At 52.2% G+C, this 22,334-nt stretch overlaps 1 protein-coding gene across 2 annotated transcripts in view; it reads left to right on the forward strand.

Annotated features, from left to right (window-relative positions):
* Positions 1–22,334, forward strand: part of PRKCB (protein kinase C beta) — a 292,330-nt gene that overhangs the window by 157,707 nt on the left and 112,289 nt on the right. For both annotated transcript variants that reach the window (XM_004586824.4, XM_004586823.4), the window contains exons 4-5: positions 1,229–1,340; positions 2,716–2,844. In XM_004586824.4, the coding sequence (XP_004586881.2) occupies positions 1,229–1,340; positions 2,716–2,844 (241 nt within the window). The remainder of the gene's footprint in view (positions 1–1,228; positions 1,341–2,715; positions 2,845–22,334) is intronic.

Consider the following 22,334-nt stretch of genomic DNA (forward strand, 5'->3'; position numbering starts at 1 on the left):
CATGTGATGAAAGAAACCAATGGACAGAAGATCTCTCTCTCTGTCTCTCTCTCCCTCTCTCTGTATCTCTGCTTTGAAATAAAACAGTAAACTTCTAACTGCAATGAGTTGGAAAATAAGCAAACAAATGAGTGACAAAGGGGTAGCATGTCCCTGCTACTGGGCTGCCTGGCTTTCCTGTGTTTCACCCAACGCACTGTAAGCTGTGCTCCGAGAAGAGCACGAATGTGGCTCAGGGGCCCTCGGAGGCTGTTGATGGAAACCTCCCAGCAGCCTTAGTGACTCATTGGTCTCTTACCATTGTGCCAACCACAATGCACAGCGCCTTGGGCAAGCCCTCCACCTGTTGCTTCTCATCAGGAAATGAGGGCAGTAAATAGTGCGTGTTCCCGGGCACACTGTGCAGCTCTCAGGAGGGTGAGTCTGGGAGATCCCAGGCTGGAGTCACGACTGTTAACTCTCTCGGTTAGTGTGCGCGGGCTGCAGCTTGACTCGAGCTATGCTAGCATGTTTTAAATGCTGTCCGTGGGGAAGATTCGAGTGCACAAGATGTTTTCTGTTTTGTGTTTTTCTCTGCTGTTAAAATGATTATATCCCCAACTCTTGCGACGGAGGGGCCGTGAAAGAAAAAAGAGGTTTATTGGGACCAAGTTTCTGCAACGTGCAGCAGTTAAGGCCGTAGAGAAGTTGGAAGACCATCTGTTGAACCAGCACATGGAGCTGAGGGGATTTTTATGATGAAAAAATCAGGAGGTGGGCGAGGCAAGCATTAGTTGTGGATAGTGAGCCTGCGCGGTTACACATGGGGGGATGGCGTGATGGAGGGAGGAAAGCTTGGGGACAGGAAGGTGGTCCTCCAGGAGAGTAATGCTACCCCATTACAGGGGAAGATGACAGGGAAGGTGATACTTCACAGCAGGTGCTTGATGGTTAGCCCTGTCCACGTTTGAATCCAGGCTTCAACAATAGTCAGGAATGCCAAGGTCTTCTGTTGATTTGTAAGTGAGGGATTTCCTTTGAGTTTCCCAGTAGACAAGCTGGAGGATTTTGCAGGTGGCTTGGCTGTGTGCTGGGGTGGGCAGTGGCCGTTTCGTCCAGCCCTGCGTCTGGGCACGGGGTTTCCGGGATGGGTCTAAGAGGCATGCGACTCATTGGGGACCAAGCGCAGCTCCTAGTGAGGCACCCACACTCACACTTGGTTTCTTTTGTCTGTTTCCCTTGGCCTTAGGACCCCCGGAGCAAACACAAGTTCAAGATCCACACGTACTCCAGCCCCACATTCTGTGACCACTGCGGATCCCTGCTGTATGGACTCATCCATCAGGGGATGAAATGTGACAGTGAGTACTTGGGCTGGGTACCTGTGATCTCCAACTCATGCCCCTCATAGAAGACACACCGGGTGACGGCTGCATGGTCTGGGGTCCACATAATAGCTTCGAAGAACCCCCGTTGATTTACCATGTGGCTCTTCAAGGCTCTTCTTAGGCTGGGTGTACCTGGTGGGTTAACAAGCAGGCTGGGGGGCTGTCTGGGCCTGGTACCCTTGCCCCCGCCATGTCCTGATGGATGGCCTGAGGTCATTGGGGAATGGGGACACCAGGGTCATTTGTCCTGCAGCCACAGCAGGCCAGCCTGGGCTCGCTCACATGGCAGTCTCAGGGTCCCAAGAGCCAGGCCACTTCAGTCCCTGCTCACCTGCCTCCCCCTGTCCCTGGGGCAAAGCAAGGCCCATGGCAAGGGGCGCAGGCAGTGCAGAGGGTTCTTCCCTGTGGGTGTGGCTGCCTGGCACCCACATGTTCCCAGCTCCACTTGTCAGGGCTGATGTGTGCCTTGGCATCGAAATGGGTTGAATGGTAGCACCCACACATCTGTGCTGGCCAGGCTGGGCAGTGGGGTGCAGAGGGGAGGGCGCAGACAGAAAGCTGGCTTCCTCTTTGTTCTGTAGGCAGAGTTGGGGGCAGAAAGTGAACCAGCTCTGAGAGTTGGGACAGCAAAGGGGCAGGGTGGCTCCAAGTGCTAGCTGTTCCCAGGAACCCACAGGTGTGCAGTAGGCCAGGCTATGCCAAGGCCAGTACTGAGGGGGTACTCACAGGGCAGAGCGTGGGTGTAGGAAGGCTGGAAGGGGGTGTGCACACACATTCACACCCAGAGGCAGACGGGGGGACAGATGGAGACACACACGACACAAGTGCAGGTTGTGATGTGACGTGAGAGCTACAGAGAGAGACGTGGGCCAAAGCAGGGGCAGACAGACAGACAAACGACATGATTGCAGGCGACACGTAGAGGTGCACTCACCCAGCGACAGAGAGAGGGTCCAGGGGGAGCGAGACAGAGACCCCACTCAAGTGCAGGCAATGAGACATGCCCATTGACAGTCGGAGCCCCCAGGCCCGCCAGGGGGTCTCAAGGCCCTGCTTCAGGCTGCACCCTGGGCCTGCAGCTCTGTGTTTTGGTGTGTGTGTGTGGGGGGGAGGGAACAAGTGCAGCCTCCTTTGTTGGACAGAGCTGGGGCAGACTTGGAGGAGCCCCAGAAGGTGAGCTGTGGCAGGGCCAGGGGGTGGACTGTCTGCCGGAAGGGCCCAGCAGGTGGGTGCCGGGGGTGGGAGTGGGAGCAGGGGTGGTCTGTCTGAGGGGTGCCAGGGGTGGGGGTGGGAGCGGGCACTTGCGTGCGGCCCGCAGCCTGAGCCCCCGCCCCGTCTGTCCCCGCAGCCTGCATGATGAACGTGCACAAGCGCTGCGTGATGAACGTCCCCAGCCTGTGCGGCACTGACCACACGGAGCGCCGCGGCCGCATCTACATCCAGGCGCACATCGACCGGGAGGTCCTCATCGTGGTCGGTAGGTGGCGCTCGGCCGCACCGCCCCTTGCTCAGGGCAGGCAGGTGCAGGGCTGCGGAGGGGGCATCCCTTGAACCTGTGTGCATGTACCTCGGTCTGTCCCCAGCGCAGACAGGGCAATGGTGGCGTTCGCAGTTAATGGCCTGTGGCCTCCCACCCTGGTTTCCTCACCCCTGGCCTGTGCGTGTCTTCCCTGGGCTGGTGGTGGTTACCTGACCGACACTGTGCACCTTTCTGTCCCAAAGGCTGCAATGGTCCTGGATGGGGTTGGGTTTTTGCAAAATATTGGCCTGTGTTTGAGGCCCCAGGATGGCTCTGTAAGCTTTCTTTAAAAGGCAGGTGTAAGACGGAAAATGTAAAATAGGATTTGACTTTGGAAAACAGAGGCTGGGAGAACGCAGCGAGCTTTTAGAAAAGGTGCGTTTCGCTGCATCGCTCTTTGCTCCAAGCGGAAGGTGAGCAGCTGCTTGCCTCCCAGTGGGCTGCTTGGGAGTCCCCCAGGAAAACCTTGCAATCACAGGGTCAGGAAAAGTGGGATTGTGGCACTCAGCTTCCTGCAGCCTGGAGGACAACAACGGGGCGCTGCTGCCCTCTCGTGTCGGCTCCTAGGAACTACACAGCAGGGCCAAATCCCTGTTCTTTCAACCTTGTGAGATGCCTGAAGAGCATGAGAGAAGGTATACCTTGAAGAGCTCGGATCAGTAACGATAACAAAGCAAGGGCTAATATTCGTTGCGCGTATCTTCTTTTTGCTTGTGAGGTTTTATTTGTAAAGCAGAGTTACACCCCAGGATCTGCAACAGCCAAGGTTAGGTCGTGGCCAAACGCAGAGAGTCCTGTCACCCCATCCGGGTCTCCTACGTCTGTGGCAGCAGCCGAAGCACTTGTCTTTTGATGCCTTCCCAGGCACACGAGTACGGATCTGGAGCAGCCTGGACTCGAACCGGCGCTCACATGTGGGATGCTGGTGTCGGGCTGTGGATGTACGTGCTGTGCCACAATGCCAGCCCCACCATTGCGTTTTAAAAATGTGTTCCTCACTGCACAATGTCCAAGCCTTGTTGTCCTGTTAAAATGTCTCTCACACCTCGAGTGGGATACATGTTCTCTGCATCAGGGAACACGATTAGGGAGCCATGCATGGCCGCACCCAATCTTTTCTCCCAGCTAAGCACTGTGCTGGGGGGACTTCCAGAAATGGTGCTTCAAACTCATCAGAACCCTCACAGTCTTTGTAACACACATTTCCCAGGAGCCTTTGGACGTGCCCTCGGACCAGGCTGCTGTGTAGTGTGTTAAGTTCCTCCCCGCTCAGTCCACCTTGTCCATTCCCTAAGCTGTCTCTCACAGAGACTTTGTTCCCAGTTGATGACACCCAAGAGACCCCTCAAGGTCAAGGTCAGAGCCACCTACTCTCTTTCATCTTAGAAGTGTCCCAGCCTTTGAGAATCTCACTCAGAAACCAGTGACTCCCCCCTACAAGGCACGCCTTCCCACCCCAATCCTTATGCACTTCTGTAAATGAGGGGCCACAGCTGGGTGGCTTCAAGCAACAGCCAGCCAGCCAGTCATCTGGGGGCCACGGGGTGCGTGAGGTGGGGCCCTGGTGATGGTGTGAGGAGCTTTGTACGAGGCAGGAAGAAGGTAGTCACCTGCAGGCCAGGAGGCGGGTCATGATTGTGAACGCAGCACCTTCCTTGAGTTTGGACTTCCAAGTCCCCAGAACTGGGAACCGTGAGGCCTCCAGGCTGATGGCATACTGATGTAGGAACCAGAGCTGATTAACCGAGGCAGTCATGGCCCTGGATTGCCGGGTTGGAGATGGGAAGGTGGAAGAGCAGCCGCCCGGGCATGGTGATGTCTGTGCAGACACTAGGTAGCATCTGAGGGCAGTGATCTGGGCGCGTGGGCTGGGGGTGTTGGCAGGCTTGGGGTTGGGGGAGCCGGCTGGGCTTATCCAGCAGCAGCCAAGACACCTGCGTTCCCCTCTCATCTCCCCTTGGCCCCTGGCCTTGAACAGAGAGAAAAGGAAGTGCCAGGCAGGGTGGGGCCCTGAGTGTGTGCTGAGTGCCCGCTCCCGGCAGAGCCCAGCACCAGAGCCTCCCCACCACTCTGCCTGGGCCCCAGTGCCACCTGCCCTTTGGATTCCCTAGCTTCTCAAGAAATCAAAGGCCCCCCTCTTTTCCTGTCAGGGTGCTTTGTAGGTCCAGGTCAAGGTCAGGATGGGAACCAGTTCCTTAGAAAAAAGAACAACAGTAGATTAGGGCACGTGGCACAGTGGGCTGAGCCTCTACTTGGGAATTCAGCATCTCTGATCAGAATGCCTGGTTCAAATCCCCGTGATGCCACTTTGGATTTAGCTTTCCCTCGGGTCCCTGCCTGCCACACGGTAGGCCTGTATTGGGCAGTGGATCCAGTGTCACCACAGGGAGTGAAGGGGGGTGTCCTGGGACGCGAGGCGGGGCAGCCTGCAGCCACACCTACACTCTGCGACATGGCCTTTGTGTATAAGGAGCTGCGTTATATTCAGCCCCAAGTGGGCTGCCTGGGCGGTGTCCCAGCGGGGCCTGGCCATTCCTGAGGCCCCCGGGACATTCTCCCCTCGTCCTTCGTGCCATTTGCTGCTGTGCTCTGTGTCCAACCAGTCCCGTCCTTTGATGCTATTACTGCCCTTTCCTCTCTAAGGTCTGGGCATTTGAAACAAAAAGCTGGAAGGTCTGGGAGAGGACATTCCTGATATCATCTCCCTCCACCCCTCCCCCCAGCCAGACGCTTTCCCTGGTCTGGCTCAGAAGGTGAAGGAGCAAAAGGAAATGCAGTGGGGAAAAAAAAAAAATCCAGATCCATCCCACCACGCACCAAGTTTATGGAGGGATTCCAAGCTAGGCCACTAGGGGGCAGTGTTTGCCTTCAAATCCGTGTCTCCCGGAAGGCGCATTGCCAAGAGATGGCCCGAGCCTGTGTGACTGCACAGCCCGCTGCTGATGCTGGAAGGTTCTGCAGGGAACACCCGCCGCAGCCCTGGGGAGGGATGAGCACCCAACTCCCTAGAGTGCGACCCCCTTGTGTGAAATGTTTGGCTCCGACAAGGTGTACACAGGCTGGGCAACACCACAGGAGCTCAGAGAAGCACCGAGTCCAGCTGGCCCGTGGGGGCTCCTGTGGATGGAGCGCGGGCCCAGCTCTGCCCACACTGCGAGACGCTCAACACGCCCGCCTCCAGCGCTGTGCGCTCGCCTTTGGCCTTGCTTGTCCCTGGGGTCACTGAGCTCCATTTGTCCTGGCTGGAGACTTTTCATGACAAAAATTCCAAGAGCAGCCTGCAGTTACTGTGAATGGAGACGCACGCTCCTGAAGACACGGAGGGGTGTTCAGCCCTCTTCCCGTCCCGCCCTCTCTCCATTCCTGTCCCTATACACACCACAAGTGCAGACTCCACACACACGCACACGCCTACAGCTGCCGAGTGTTTCTTTAGTTTTAAGATTTATTTTTATTGGACAATCAGATATACAGAGAGGAGAGACAGAGAGAAAGATCTTCCATCCGCTGATTCACTCCCTAAGCGGCTGCAATGGTTGGAGCTGAGCCGATGCAAAACCAGGAGCCGGGAGCCTCTTCTAGGTCTCCCACTCGGGTGCAGGTTCCCAAGGCTTTGGGCTGTCCTCAACTGCTTTCCCAGGCCACAAGCAGGGAGCTGAATGGGAAGCAGGGCTGCTGGAATTAGAACCATCACCCATATGGGATCCCAGGGCGTGTGAGGCGAGGACTGTAGCCACTAGGCTGTCGTGCTGGGATCATTTCTTCAAGGTGAGACAGTTCACTGTAAGCGCCTCATGGTGAATCAATGCCTGTAATTGACTTTGAAAGGTGTCAGCAATGAGATGATGGACAGATAACGAGATGGCTGGATAGGTTATGAAGTAGCCTAGCTAACGGTAACAGTAGAATTTAGGACTTGGATGAACGGTGGGCCCGCACTCTGGCTGCAGACTCCTGAGTTTCTGGCTAACATGAGCCCCCACCTGCTGGCTAGACCCCGTTGTTTTCAGAGCTCCGTGGTGTGTTCCATTTCTGGCCCAAGTGCACCTTGCTGCTAGCAGCATCTACGCTGAGCCACAGACCTACATCCTGGAAGCCACATCCTCCCACCTGTACTTCCTAACTAGTGGGTCACAGGCTGAACAGCCCTCTGCCCCCATCTCGAGGTCTAAGTTCACTGCCTTCCCCAGAAATAAAAAGCCTTTAAACATCCCGGCCCCTGCTAACTCTACATCCTGTTGTGTTATTTCCCAAGCCTCACGGTTCCCAGTGGGGGTGTCTGTATGTTGGGGAACCTTCGTGTCCTGGGGAGGTTGGCTGGCAGGGGCCATCTCCAAGGCCCACTCCAGGCCTGCTGGGTCGGAATCTGCACTTTGACAAAATCCCCAGAACGGTTGCCTTGGTCGGTGGTGCTGCTGCAGGAAGGACTCATCCTGACCACTAGATGGCAGGTGTGGCCCGTGCTCTGCTCCCGCGTGGGGGAGCCCAGCTGGGCGTGCACAGCGAGGGGGTGAGTTCCAGCCCTCCACCTGGGCCATCCTTGTTGCTCAGGTGTTGACGCTGCCGGGGGCAGGCACGCCTTTCCTTGGAGGCCTGCCTGGCATGAGCCATGGAGATCCGAGGACCCAGAGTCTTTCCTGCCCACTGTGCTTTGGGCACCCTGCATCTGCAGCAAGGGGGCAGCACGGGGGGAGAGAGGGGTGCTGTCCCCCCACTGGCCTCTGGTTGGCTTTCCTCGTTGACTTAAGGCAAGGTTGAGCCTGCTCTGGATTCCAACCCTGGCACCCCTACTTCTTCTAGCTTCCTGTGTGCCAGGGACGGTTGTGAGTGGAACAGACATGCTCTGCTCTTGCGGCCCCGTGGCCTTTAAGAATATGTGTGTGTGTTTATTTATTTGAACTGCAGAGTGGGAGAGAGAGAGAGAGAGAGAGAGAGAGAGAGAGAGAGGTGTTATCTTTCACTGTTGGTTCACTCCCCACTTAAGTTACAGCAGCTGGAGCTGGGCTGAGCTGGAGCCTGTGACGCCATCGCGGCTTTCCGTGTGGATGTCCAGGGTCGGATGGCCAGGGTCCAGTTGCTTGGGTCACGTTCCTCTGACTTCCCAGGAGTGTGGGAAGCAGGAAGCAAAATGACCTGAACTTGAACCAGCACTCTGAGGTGGGAACTAGCGCTGTAGTATCGACCCTCCCCACACTCCCCACTCCCCCCGCTCTACCCCCAACTTTCTTTCTGACAATGGAAGATGAACACCATATTAAAAATCGCTTGCAAAACTGATGTAGACTGTAAGGAAAACGAGACAGAGCAGAGAGGTTTGTGAGAGAGTGGCCAGTGGCTTGCCTGTCCTTGGCAGGGATGGCGACACCTGAACGATGAGGGAGCCAGCTGGTTGACGTCACAGCATCAGGGAGAGGGGCAGGCAGGGAGGCGGGACTGGGCTTAGAGCAAGTGGCAGTGGGAGGCTGTGGCTGGGGCCAGGGATGTGGGAAGGTGGGCCTGGCAGGCTGTGCGGGCTAGGAGGTGGGCTGGGTATTTGAGGAGACCCAGAGCCCCCTCTCAAGTCACACGGGTGTTCAAGTGACCCAGGGAAGGATTCAGGTTCAACACAGGGTCCCGAGAAGGCAGTCGTACCTGAAAAGAGGCTCACAGGTGGGCTGCTTGCTCTGGAAAAGCGTGCAGGTACAGAGTGGTCTGGGCCCAGGCTGGGAGGAGCTTAGGGACAAGTGGGAGCATCAGAGAGGAACCATGGGACAGCGGAGTCGGTGGGACATACAGGAAGCCAAGTGCCTCAAGCTGCTCAGATGGGTGCTTGTCAGGAAGTGTCTCTGTCCTGGCTCGTGACCCCAGAGGGGCTGCCAGTCTTGTCTCCGTGTGAAAATCAATCCTAGACAGCACTGGCCTGTTGTTCTGCTCCCACCCCCGACCCCCAACCCCGCCTCCAACCACCTGCCCTGAAGACCGTACCCTTCAGCCAAATGTCCCTTGATTAGCACCGCTCTTGAACTGTCGCCCCACAGCACTGCAGCTGGAGTGACTTCCTCATGAAGTGCCATGCCTCGAGCCAGAGAGAACCTTCCAGGCGTGGCTTAGGAGGGAGTGAGCATCACCTTGGCCCCTCACCCCACTGTGAGACACGGGGTTTTTGCACTGCGCACACACACGCATGTACGCACACATCACGCACGGCCAGGTACACTCACAGGTGTAACCAAACTGCCATGCAATCTTCCTGTAGGAAGATTTTATTTCGTACACACTGCCACTTGCCCGTCTTACCAAGGCATGCCCTCTGAGGTGGTCTCTTCTGTAGCTTTGTGTTCTTGGATTCTGTTTGCTCTAGCAGCTGCTTTACGGAAGATGGTCTTGGCTCTCTCAATGAATGTCGCTAACCATTGGTGAATGTGTTAGACATAGCACTTGTTCTCCACTCTAAGATGATGTAACTGCCAGCCATGCCACACTGCTGGTCTGTCTTGGTGTTTCCTGCCTACCATGTCAGATCTGGAGCCTGTTCCCCCGCAGCCTTGGGCAGATTTTGGTTTTCAAGTTCAAGGTTGGGCTTTGCTTCCGGATTTCTTCCAGGCGAACCAGACTGAGCTCCTCCCTCGTGCTCCTGTGCACGGTGTCTTCTGGGCATGGCATCCTTGATGCCAGGTGTGGGATTAGATGTGTGTCACTTCTCCTGCCCCCCTGCCATCTCTGGTTTATGTGTTGTGGCCATGTTGTTTTTATTTCTTTGAGAGGCAGAGAGAGAGAGAGAGCGAGAGAGCAGTGGCCAGAGTCAGGAACTCAATGTTGGCCGTCTCACATGGGCGGCAACGACTGAAACCCTTCAGCCACAACCTGCTGCCTTCCAGAGCACGCGTCTGTAGCAGGTTGGAGTCAGAAATGGATCTGGGACTCGAACCCAGGCACTCCTGCACAGGAATGGGAGGTTCCAAGCTGTATCTTATCAACATGCCCCTCAGACAAGCATTTTCTGTTTTTGAGGAGGTTCTGATATGTGCATTGGCTATCATCACTCCCTAAGAGAAAGATATTAATATTGTCATCGTTCTATATGGGGGTGGAGTCCAGAGCTCAGAAAGGTTCAGTGACGTCACCAAGGTCACCGCTAGCGAGTGATTTGGACTCAGGTGTGTCTGAATCCAGAGATCTGAGCTCTGGCTTCCTGCCGAATGGCAGTGCTGTCCATCTTTGGGAGGGGTGGGTTGCTAGAGGAATCTGTAGCTGTTGGAAATCGCATAGCAAACCCCTTGCCAAGGCAGGGTGTCCGGGTATCAGTCCGTCCAAGCAGGGCTGGAGCAGAGAGGAGGGGAGAAAGGCTCTTGTCAGTGGCATGCTGACCACGTGGCTGACAGCTCATTTAGGCAATGCTGGAGCATCTTGACATTCATAGTACAAGACTTGCATGCAATTAGCCTGAATCGTTCCCTTGCAGTCTGTTGCAAACCTTTGGAATTTTCCCTCCGTCTGGCCTTGTACGTGATGTAACCACAGCTTTATGGAGCTGGTCATCTAGCGAGGTGCTGGTGTTGGTGGTGTTGTGTTTCTGTCTGTGTCGCGGTGGTCCAACCAAGGACTTTTTTTATTCCCCTGGAGGGCAGACCTGCCTGGGTGGTGAATCCTCTCCTGCAGGGGAGCTTTGCAGGAGAACATGGTGCCTGAGTCCTCTCCCCAGTGCACCACAGTGATTTCTCAAGTGGGAGTTGGAGGCCCGTTAAATATGTGATGCAAATGACTTGCAAATGAGGGACTTGGCGGGGCGTGGGTCGTGAGGCCAGAACTCTTGGGAGCTCCAGCACCCCCTCCCCGTCAGTGGGCTGATGAACCTGACAGTTCCTTTTACAATCATCTTCCCTGCCCACCGAGGGGCTCCTACTGAGGGCTGAGGCTGAGGGCTCCTGTAGCCCCTTCAGACACCTGGTGATTGGAAGTTGGAGAGAGCTTCGGCTGGGCTGGCAGGCACCACAGTTGTCATCAGCTGGGCTCTGTTCCGGGAAGGCTAGGAGCCGGCTGGGGAGCTGCGATTGTTTTGTTTCTTCCTCCTCCGCTGGTGAGCTACGTGAGGCAGTCACCAGTCAGGGATGATTGGATTTGATCTCTCTTGCGGGTTTCTATGGGCCTTGCTGGGTGCCTGACCCTGCTCTGCGAATGCGTCTCCTCCTGGAGGACTTGGATTAGAACTGAGAACCTGTTCCCCAGGTGAAAAGAGCAACGCTCCTTTGATTTCCCTTTCTTCCTCCAGCCTCACCCACTGTCTTTCCCTTGGAGCTTGAGAAATTCCAATCCATGCAGCTCTTCCAACTGGGCCAGGACATGCTAACCAAACCCCAGGCCCTGATAGGATTAACTGTGGAGAGACTCGCCTAATCACACAGGGCCGGGATCCTCAATGGACGCTCCAGGGCCTGCTTTTCTTCTTGGTTTACAGGCGGATGTGTGGTGTAGTTCTTTAACAGAATCATTAAATTCTCTTCCTCTGTCTGGATAGAAAACGCACAGCGATAGTCTACCACGTGCCTGACCGGGAACTGAAATCTTTATGAACACGTTTAATCTGCATTTACAAAGACTCTGAGCAATGAACTGGCTTGTCTCAGAGTGGCTATGGCTTGCGCACGGCAGAAGTGGAATGCAGTTGAATTGAAAGCCCATGCTGTTAACCGCTGTGTTGAATTGAGGCTTGGGGAGCTGAAGTGGTGGTTTCAGTCAGAATGGATTCTTTCTTCTCTTTCCTACTTGGAGCCGCCAGATTCTTGATCTGGTCCTGGCTTCCTCCCAGCCTCCTCATCCACACCTTCTGGCATCAGACTGACCTGGGGCACTCTCTGTCTTCGTCCGTTGCTCAAGAGGTAGCTTGGGTGACTACGCATGTAGAGGCAGAAACTGGGACTGCTCTGGCTTCTCTCCAAGCTTGTTTAACAGAGACACTGGTCGCTGCATCTCCAGGAAAAGGATGATTGCTTGGGAAAGTCTAAAATGTAGTGTAGAAGACTTGTTTCCTTGTCTTTGCTCATTGGTGAGTCTTGGGGCTGGAGTGTGTTGGCAAAGGGTATTGACAACCCTTAACCCCCAAGCAGATTCTGTGTCTTTCCTTGGGTGTTTGTGGTAGATAAACATGCAGGGTTTGCTCCCAGTGTGTTTATGGTCAACGTTCCATAAATGTTTGTTGAAGCAAACATCTAAATGAGAAGACAGGACCCTGTCTATAGGTACTATGTCATTGTGAGTCCATGCCTTGGGTTGTACCTGCCTTGCCCATTTCTCGCTGGTGCACTTTGGGCAAAGAGAAGGGTTATGGCAGTTTCTTTGGATTTCTTTGTCCTCCTGGCAACCCTATCAGATAGTACCCATCCCATACCTCCTTTTGTTCCATTTTCCCGAATAACAAATGCAGTCCAGGAAGGCCAATTCACTTGTGCAAGGTCTCGCTGCTAGGGAGTGATGGAACTTGGATTAAGCCATAGATGACATCAGTTGTAAACCTAGACTGTTAATGCCTAGCTTGCCTGGAGGCCACCAAGAGTTTCCCTTTGGCACTCCACTCATCCGTGCATTCTCTTGTTCTTTGAATCTCTCCAGCGTGGAAGGCCATTTGATAGACACAGAGGGGGCTCTAGGTGTGCGTGTGAACTTTGACACAATGAGTACTTCACAGCCCTGAAGAGAGAGGAAGAACAAGAGAGAACATACTGTGAAAGGGGGGCGCTGGGAAGGGGATAATAAAGCTGGCATGGAGAGCCATGACAGGTGCCCCGTGATGAGATGTTAATGCCAACCAAAAGGGTCAACAAAGGCCACCCAACATCAAAGGCAATGGACTTGCAGGACTGGGAGGAGAGTTACTGCTTGTTGAGGGTCTGCCCCTTGCCAGGACTCCGCTAGGTCCTTTATCTGTTTTAGACTTTGAAAGATGAATTAAAGCTTGCATGGTTTTTGCCTTCTGAAATCCGCTCTTCCCAACCCAGCCAGAGGGCTCTTTCTCAGGTGTAAATCAGAACATGCACGGGTCCTGCCGCAGTGTTGCCAGGGAACTTCGGGCTGAATCCCAAACTCCTTCCTCCAACCTCCTCTTGCCTCATCTGTCCCATTGCCATGCTAGCCTCCCCTCTGGGCCACCTAATGTCTCTCTTTGTCTTATGGTGGCTCTTTCCCCAAGATAGACTGCCTTTCCCGCAGCTCCACAAAGGGTTTTCAGGAAGTGCTTGGCAAATGCATACGATGGGTTTCAAGCTAGTTTTTGCACCAAGGCAAACTTATGTTGCCATTCTATTTTCCATGAGCTTTTTGAAGGACTGTCCTGCATGTCGCTGACTTCCGCTGACCCTTTAGTGTCACCTTCTCACAAAGTCCGTCCCCAAATCCTCCTGAGAGCAACCCCTTCCTGTCAGTCCTTACCTACCACTGTGCTTCCCGCTTGCTTCGTGTTTCTCTCGATTTGTCACTGTGCTATTTGTTTTTAATTTTTTTTTTATTGGAAAGGCAGATTTACAAAGAGAAGGAGAAAGAGAGCTTTTATCCTCTGTTTCACTCCCCAAGTGGCAGCAACTGCCGGAGCTAATGTTGATCCAAAGCCAGGAATCAGGAGCTTCTTCTGGGTCTCCCACACGGGTGCAGGGTCCCAAGGCTGTGGGCTGTCCTCGACTGCTTTCCCAGGCCACAAGCAGGGAGCTGGATGGGAAGTGGAACAGCCAGGACATGAATCGGTGCCCATATGGGATGTTGGTGCGTGCAGGTTGAACCATAGCACTGGTCGTAGTTTTCATTTATTTATTTTCTTCTTGTTCATTTTGCTCTGCTGAACAAAGGACAAGAACAGACTTCATTTTTTATTCCATTATGTGCTAGCACAGCACACAGCTGATACGTGCGGGCGCACAGTGCATGTTTGCTGAACAAATGATCACCGAGGTGGGAAAGGTAGACGCTCAGGCTGATGTGATCCTGAGCACAGGCCCTGTCTGTGGGCTGCAGCGTGTAGTGTGAGAATGACCCACTCCAGGTTGCAGAGGAGCGTCTTAGGGATTTTGCTCAGGCGTTTTAGGGGTTTTGGATATGGTTCAGTGGCTGATGAGTCCCCGGAGGGGGTAATGACCTCAGCTGGCTGTGACCGGTGACAATTAACAAGAAGAGTGGGGCGGGTGGAGAGCTTTAGAGCCCCATCTGGGAACTGTTGGCCTCAGGAGGATGGATGAAGTGAGGTGCACTTGAATTAAGGAAGTGGCAAGAGAAGTGGAAGGGTGAGGAGGATGGGGAAAGGAAGGGGGAGGAGTCAAGGAGACACTAATCTGGTTTAGGCAGAGCATGGTCCCTCAGGTCATCACAGTCAGGGTCCCACATCCCAGCAGCTCAGCCGAGCAAAGGTGAGGCAGTATTGCGGAGGTAGAGTCCAGGGTGTTTCTGGGGTGCGTGGGCCACTATCCTACAGGTGGATGGATTGATTTGCAGATCCAGCCGAGCAGAGAATAGAGCTCTGGGGGACAGCCGGGGAACTGCGGCTTGTTGAGTGTCCTGTATGAGAGAGTACGGGGTTGGAAGAGCAGTATGGTTATGACCCTGAGAAATGAAGCTGCTGACGGAGCTGCCATGATGGGGCCAGGGCGGTGAGGAACTGGTGGAGAAGAAGAAAAAAATAATAACACTGCTAGAGGAAGAAGGGAGACCAGAAGAGTTCAGGGTCCCAGAAACTTAGGGAAGAGAAATTTCACAGAGGCGAGTATGACCAATGTAACAGGTGTTACCGACTGGTCATGGCAGAGAAGAGTTTAAACCGGAGCCGAAGTCGCTGGACGTGGTGATCAGCTTTGGAGAGTTGGGTGGTGCTCCTGCAGGGTTAAGAACCGCCATTGCAGGTGTCAAGGGTAGACGAAGTAACAGAAGGGGCCACGGACTTGGCCATCAAATGGACAGGTGTTCAAGCGCCAGCTAAGCCACATACCAGCTGTGGGCCATTGGACAAGGTACTCATCAGCATCTTATTAGCCCAGTGGAAAGGAAAGCCCATTGCTCAGGAAGTCAGGCCAGAATGGAGAGATGTTCACCATAACCTGCACAGTGTGAAGAGCCTGGTAGCTGTAGGTAACGAACTCATGCCATGCCCTTCTATATACACCGTAGAGACAAGACCCTGTGACCAAGCTGATGTCGTGTAAGTTACGTCTCCTCTACTCTAAACTTTTGCATTTCCTCTTTTGTGACGCATGTCGCGCTTACAACAGGTCCTTGTGTGAGGGCACTGGGGTGTGCCGCCCAGAAGCCTGACTCGGCACAGAAGCACTCCTGCCCCCACATTGTGGGAAGGGTTTGCTGCTGGTCGCTCACAGCTCTGGTTCTTCCCTGGAAGTTGCTGTGAAGATGCGTGCGGGGCCCCAGGTTACGCCTCTTTCCAGGGACAGCCTAACCTCTAGGATTGGTTGCTCCTGGTGGGTGGGTGCCATGACGCGTCTGTCTGCTGCCTCAGTTGGAGACAGGATGGCACCAGCCAGGCAAGACAGAGCCCCCTGGTCGATGAAGTGGGATCTCTTCTGTTGCAATTGCTTTGCAGTTGAACTTCTCCCTCGGGTTTATTCCATTTCCCTTGTTCCCTGCAGGTTGTCCCTGAGGCTGCTCTGTGATAAGCCCCCTGGGTCCCTGTCTCCAGGTCTGAGTCTGCTTTCCGGGAGCTCGATTAGGACACTTGGTTCAGTGTTTGTGCTTTTCCCCCAAACTGCAAGCTTTTGGAAGGCATCAGCTATGTGTCTTGTGCGTTCGTTGTGCGACAGCAGGTCTAGGCACGTAACAGGCTCTGATTCATTATGTGTTGAATCAGTGAATTGAACAAGTTTTCTAAACACACACAGACACACATACAGCTCTGACTTTTGGAGCTTTTCAGAGCTGTGATTTATGGGGTGGCTGATAGGGAAGTGTCTTCCTGGGAATGCACTAGCCAGCCCGAGCCCACGGACATGAATCCATCCCCAGCAATGCCTCCTTGTCTTGCGTGAGGTGCTTCCAGGGTCCCCTGAGCGAACGGTGGTCACCATTTATAAAACATCCACACGAGAACATTTGGGCAGTCTCCTTCATCATTTTAGTGCAGTGAGGTTGTTCCTTGGGGCCTTTGATTTTCTAGCTTTCATTATTGGGAGAGTCAAATGTATCACTTGCATTCCAAAATTGATTTTTATTTCCCAAAAGCAGCCCATAAAAATAAATAACTTCCCAGGAGGGAAAATGGAAAAGAACTCTTTACACAGGGCAATTTGTTTAAAAAAAAAAAAAAAGATGAAAGCAAGAAGCCCAGGGGGAGCTAGGCAATCTAAACATTAGCTGGTGTCTCTCATATCACTTATCATTTTTTTTTTAAACTTGGGACATACTGGGCTGTGAAAACACCTATTCTATTGAGAATTCTCACTTAGAAAGTCTCCACGGGACAGGCTACGGAAGTATCCTTAGGGACATGGTCCCTACCTTCAGTGATCCAAGCCAGTTGCTGATGTCAAATCCCCAGCTATTTCAGCAAGCTTTGCTGTGTGACATGTCATCTCAGATACAATAAGCTTAAAAACAAAAGTTTTCTTTCTCTCAGTTGGGTCTGTTGGTAGGTTCCTATGAGCTGGGCTGTGCTGCTTCTGGCTGGGTGGTCCAGAATTTTTGCTGTCTGGGGATTGGCTCGTGGGAACTGGAGGGACAAACCACCCAGCAGGCTAGCTTTAGTTAACTCACATGATGGTCATGGTCATGGTCATGGTCATGGGTCTCCCCAGTGAGAACAATTCAAGTCCCAAGTCCCAAGCACATGGTAGGATCGCCTTGGATATTGCAACACATGCAACCAAGACCAGAACCAAAGAATGGAGAAAATTGGCTTTCTGTCTTGGATGGCCACTTCCCTTTCTCAACTATACCTGGAGTGGGTATTTGTAGCAGAGAATGTATCAGTCAATCTCATTTTCCAGCCAGCAAGTGAGAATCAAGCAAGTTAAACAATTGTCTTGAGATCACCCAGCAAACCGTGACCCGGCTGTGGAAGCCCCAGTGTGGGTGAGCTCACCGTGTGTCATCCTTCCCTCCGTTCCCCTGATTGCTGTAGTGACCACACACAGGAGTGACCACACACAGGAGTGACCACACACAGGAGTGACCACACACAGGAGTGGCCACACACAGGAGTGACCACACACAGGAGTGACCACACACAGGAGTGACCACACACAGGAGTGGCCACACACAGGAGTGGCCACACACAGGAGTGACCACACACAGGAGTGGCCACACACAGGAGTGACCACACACAGGAGTGGCCACACACAGGAGTGACCACACACAGGAGTGGCCACACACAGGAGTGGCCACACACAGGAGTGACCACACACAGGAGTGACCACACACAGGAGTGACCACACACAGGAGTGGCCACACACAGGAGTGGCCACACACAGGAGTGACCACACACAGGAGTGACCACACACAGGAGTGGCCACACACAGGAGTGACCACACACAGGAGTGACCACACACAGGAGTGACCACACACAGGAGTGGCCACACACAGGAGTGACCACACACAGGAGTGGGGACACACAGGAGTGGCCACACACAGGAGTGACCACACACAGGAGTGACCACACACAGGAGTGGCCACACACAGGAGTGACCACACACAGGAGTGACCACACACAGGAGTGGCCACACACAGGAGTGACCACACACAGGAGTGACCACACACAGGAGTGACCACACACAGGAGTGGCCACACACAGGAGTGGCCACACACAGGAGTGGCCACACACAGGAGTGACCACACACAGGAGTGGCCACACACAGGAGTGACCACACACAGGAGTGGCCACACACAGGAGTGGCCACACACAGGAGTGGGGACAGTGTCACCACTGGCACCTCTGTCAGTGCCGGAATGAGGCTCCTCTGGCATCCGTGGGGACTCACACCCCTCCTTACAGAGCAGAGTGTCCTCTGTTTATTCCCTGCAAAACTGTTTTCCCCAGAGCAGTTGGTGGCACTGCTGTGGTAAGAGAAAGTAATTATCAGGTTGTAGGAGAGACAGAGAGCATTTCTTTCCTAATACTCCTGTTCTTGGCTGGGTGACCTGGCAGCCACAGAAGACCTCCTCCCCACATCACCAGCTCCGCGCTACCAGGGCTCTGCTAACACCACCTCCTCTCTTCGCTTGTTTCGGGCACAGGAGATGCTGTTTCCGCAGTGCCAGTCCCTGGGCATCTGTCTCCCCATGCCTTGTTGAATCCTTGCACTCTACCTCACTCACGTCTGAGAGTAATCCCTTCTTTGGAGGCTCTCGCATCGCCTGAGCGATGCTTTTGCTGGCTTCTCTCTTCTGACAAGAGGAGTGAGAATGGAGTTTGCGTCGTGGCCTTTGGGTATCACACTGGGCCCATTCATGAAAAGTAATGCAGAGCCAACGTGAAGGCTGCTGTGGCATGAAGGATGCTTGAGACCTTTACGCCAGAGAGTGAGATATCCAGATTTCTAGGCTGTGGTTCAGGAACTTCTGAACGCTATGTATGTATGTATGCATGTATTTTTATGGAGTGGCGTGTATCAGGGGATTCTACTATTTGTTTGTTTATTTATTTAGGGTAGGATAATCCTCTGGAGCATTTTTCAGGTATTGTCTCAGCAAGGAGCACTAGCCATGTGGTCAGTCTTACCTGGGAACTGTAGGAGGGGAGAGTAAAGGCTGGGAATGCCCTGGGAGAAGGGAGAAAACAGAACTGGACAGGGATGTTATTGGCTCTTCTGGTTTGCTGGGATTAGCACCTGCTGGATGGGTTGTTGGTTTTCTGTTATTGATGTTCAAGCTGCAGGTTGCCTTCTAAACATGCCTCAGCTGGCCCTCCCCAATTCTGGATGGATCTAATTGTCCGTGATGACTTCTTGCCACTACCCACCCTGGCTAATTCAAACTTGTATGTTTCATTTTCAGTCTTACATGAATCTTCTGTTGTGGTTTTTTTTTCCTGTTTGGTTTCTGGTATATTTCCGTCATGGCCTGAGCATACATGCAATTTCATGTTCTTGAACGTTTGGAAAAATCTTCCAGGTACTCTTGTAATGCATGCAGCATTCCATCTGGATGTGTAGCTTGGGGAGACTTATTGATTAGGTTCACCTTTTCTGTGTCTTTATTGATTTTTTTGTTTGATTGCTCCGTTATGAAAGCACTGTGTTGAAGTCTGAAACTATGATTTTTGCTTTTTAGTTGTCTCAAGTTTTGCTTTATGTATTTTGAAGCAATGTCATTATTTAAATAATTGTTGTGTCTCTGCTGCACTGATCTTTTTATTATCATTTTGAAATGTATCTCTTGATCTCAGATCATGCTTTTTGACTGAATGTCTGCTTTCTTTTTGAAATAAAGATGAAAGTTTTGGTTAATCTCTTGAGATAGTCTATGTTTATAATGTCTGATGACATATAATAAGATACATGTAATTTTTTTTCACTTTCAGTTTGATTCTTTCTATGCCCTTCTATTTAGGGAGTATTTCCTGTAAGCATAATATAATATTAACCCAGTTTTATATGTGACTGTAAAAGATTTATTTTGTTTTTATTTGAAATGCGTGGTTATAGAGAGAAAGAGAAGTCTTCCATTAACAACCTCTGTTCAGCTGGACGAATCTACCTGTCGCTTTTCATTCCTAGTTACAGTTTCATATTTCCATCAGGAATCTTTCTGCATCTGGAGGCTTCCTCTAGAGTTTAGCTTAGGTTGGGCTTGCAGTAAATCTATTGTAAAGGACCTTTATTCCACATTTCCTTTGAAGATTTGTTTTTTTTGCCTACTATAGAAGTCAAAATTGGCAGGGTTTTTTTGTTGTTGTTTAAGGTTATTATCCCATTGTGCTTCTTTCATGATTTTTGTTATTCTTTGTGTCTTATTCCTTTGAAGGGAAGGGTTTTTTTTTTTTTTTTTTTTTGTAAATCCGGCTAGATTTTAGATGTTCTCTTTATCTTTGATTCTTAGTGGCTTGACTGTGATGTTTCTGTGTGTGTGTGTGTGTGTGGTGTTTATCCTGTTTGGTGTTTTTAGGTTTCTTGATTCTCAAGCTTGATGTCCTTCATCAGTAGTGGGAAGCTCCTGCCTGATCTGCTGGGAAACCTGTGCATTATACTCTCAATTTAAGTTATTGTAGTTATTTATTTTTAAAAGATTTATTTTTACTGGAAAGGTAGATATACAGAGAGAAAGAGATTTAAAAGATTTTCTATCCCCTGGTTCATTCCCCAAGTGGCCAGAGCTGAGCTGATCTGAAGCCAGGAGCCAGGAGCTGCTTCTGGGTCTCTCATGCCGGCGCAGGGTCCCAAGGGTTTGGGCCATCTTCGACTACTTTCCCAGGCCACAAGCAGGGAGCTGGATGGGAAGTGGGGCAGCCAGGACACAAACTGGTGCCCTTATGGGATCCTGGTGCATTCAAGGCAAGGACTTTAGCCACTATGCTACCGAGCCGGGCCCTCATTTCTAACCCCTAAAGAATGCCTCAGATTCTGCTGGCTTCTGTGTCTTGTATCTCAGTCCCCCTACGCGGTGCTGCAAATGGGTGTTCGCCCCTTGGGAAGCACCAACACCCAGTGTGTCAGACACATCTCCATTCCAGGTCCTTAGGAACCTGTTTCTGTTTGTTCATGTGGTTGGATAATTGTTGTCAGTGGGAAAGCTGAGCTTCTGCAAGTCACTCATCAGAGCCCCAAGGGACACCCTCCTCAGTGAAAAATGTAAACTAGATGTGTCATGTTGTATGTATGCGAAAATGGCATGTTGTTGTGGATAAAGACCAGCAGGGGAATGTACACACTAAAGCATTCATTTGATTTGGGGATGAGATCTAAGGAATTATTTGCTTTGGCTTTTGCTGCATCTGCAGTTAAGTAAGCAAAAGCTTTGTAAATTACAGAAGAGGGGCAGAGAGGGCTGAGGCTGTGGATGAAACGTAGATGGAGAAGGCTTGTTTCCTTCAGGTCGTGGTTGGGGGACCCTCAGAACTCTGGGAAGTGAAGACACGGACTCTCAAGGTCATTTGATGATCTGCTGGATCGCGGGGCAGGCTTGAGAGTAGAGTGATAGCCCGTGGAAACAAGCCAGCACATTGCGAATGTCTGTGAGAGGCCTGACATTCTATTAGTTTGTTTAAGTGTTGCAGCAACTGTGTGAGGCAGTCATTCCCATAAGCCCCATCTTTTTAAAGAATTAGATTGCATCCCTGAGAAGCGAAGTCCCTTGTAGGGCACAAGGTTGGTAAAGAACAAAGCCCCAAGATAAAACCCAGACTGTCCCTGGGCTCCTAGCCATTGCTCCTCCCACAGCTGGTCAAGAACAAGGCTGCAGATCAAGAGAAGCTGCCTGGGTGCAGCAGAGGGACGGCTGAGGCCAGTCCCCATCTCCTGGGCCTCGGTGCAAGGAAGCAGGTGGCCTTGGAGGAGCCTCTTGTGAAAGCAGTCCAGACATTGCTCTTTGTGAACGAACTGAATTCCAGCTTCCCGGAGACAGGTGGGGAAGTGTGGCCATGGCAAGCCTGGCCCCTGGGGCTGAGCAGGTGCAGAGCTCAGGAAGCAGCACCTGGTACGTAGTATTTGCTTAGCCAAACCTGTCACCTTTGTCATTGTCACCGTCATCATGAGAGGTCAGAACCTACCCCAACCCCCATACATTCTCTCTGGAGGACTTGGGCTGCTTCTCTATTTCCACAAGTCTCCAAAATGATGGACTAGGGTCACTCCTTCCATTCAGTGGATAATTACAATGAAGTTTTCTAAGTTCTGTGCTGGATACAAGTACCAGCGGTCCCCCTGGGGAACCAAGGAACGGGCATCAACCCATATAGGTGTTAGGGCTCTGCAGTAGTTTTAGGGCATGGTTTGGGGGGATTGATTGGCCATCCCATTATCTCACTCATCATCATTCCTCACACAATTATTGACCAGCTACTGGGTGCTGGGTATCGTACTAGGGTTAGGAGTACAAAAGGTTGGACACCTAAGAAACACTCTGCTCTCAGTAAGCTCTGGGTTTTTGTCGGAATTTGGGAGATTTTATGACATTAAATAATTATTTTTTATGGTGCATCAATGAGATACATACACAGTCATAAGCTAGGAAGCAAGAGAATAGGAAAGAACTGTAGAGTGTGTGCCAATCATCACCACGCATGTTCGTAGGCATTATAGCTCCTAAACACACTCAGTGCTTCTATGTCAGAGAAGGGAAGAAGCCTTCTAAGGCCACACCCTTGAAAATGGCATCACATTGACTGGGACTTGGGTCTATCTGGGTTTGAGACTAAGCTGTTAGCCACTATACAAAAGCTTCTGCAGCTCCTCCCCCGTGCCAACTCTCTTCAAATATAACAGACTACATCAGGAAGTAATCCCATCCCTGAAGTGTACTGTGGCGCTAGAGACAAGAAGAGTACAAATTCTGTG

Source organism: Ochotona princeps, chromosome 24 (assembly GCF_030435755.1).
Source record: "Ochotona princeps isolate mOchPri1 chromosome 24, mOchPri1.hap1, whole genome shotgun sequence".
In the NCBI taxonomy this organism is placed as follows: Eukaryota; Metazoa; Chordata; class Mammalia; order Lagomorpha; family Ochotonidae; genus Ochotona; species Ochotona princeps.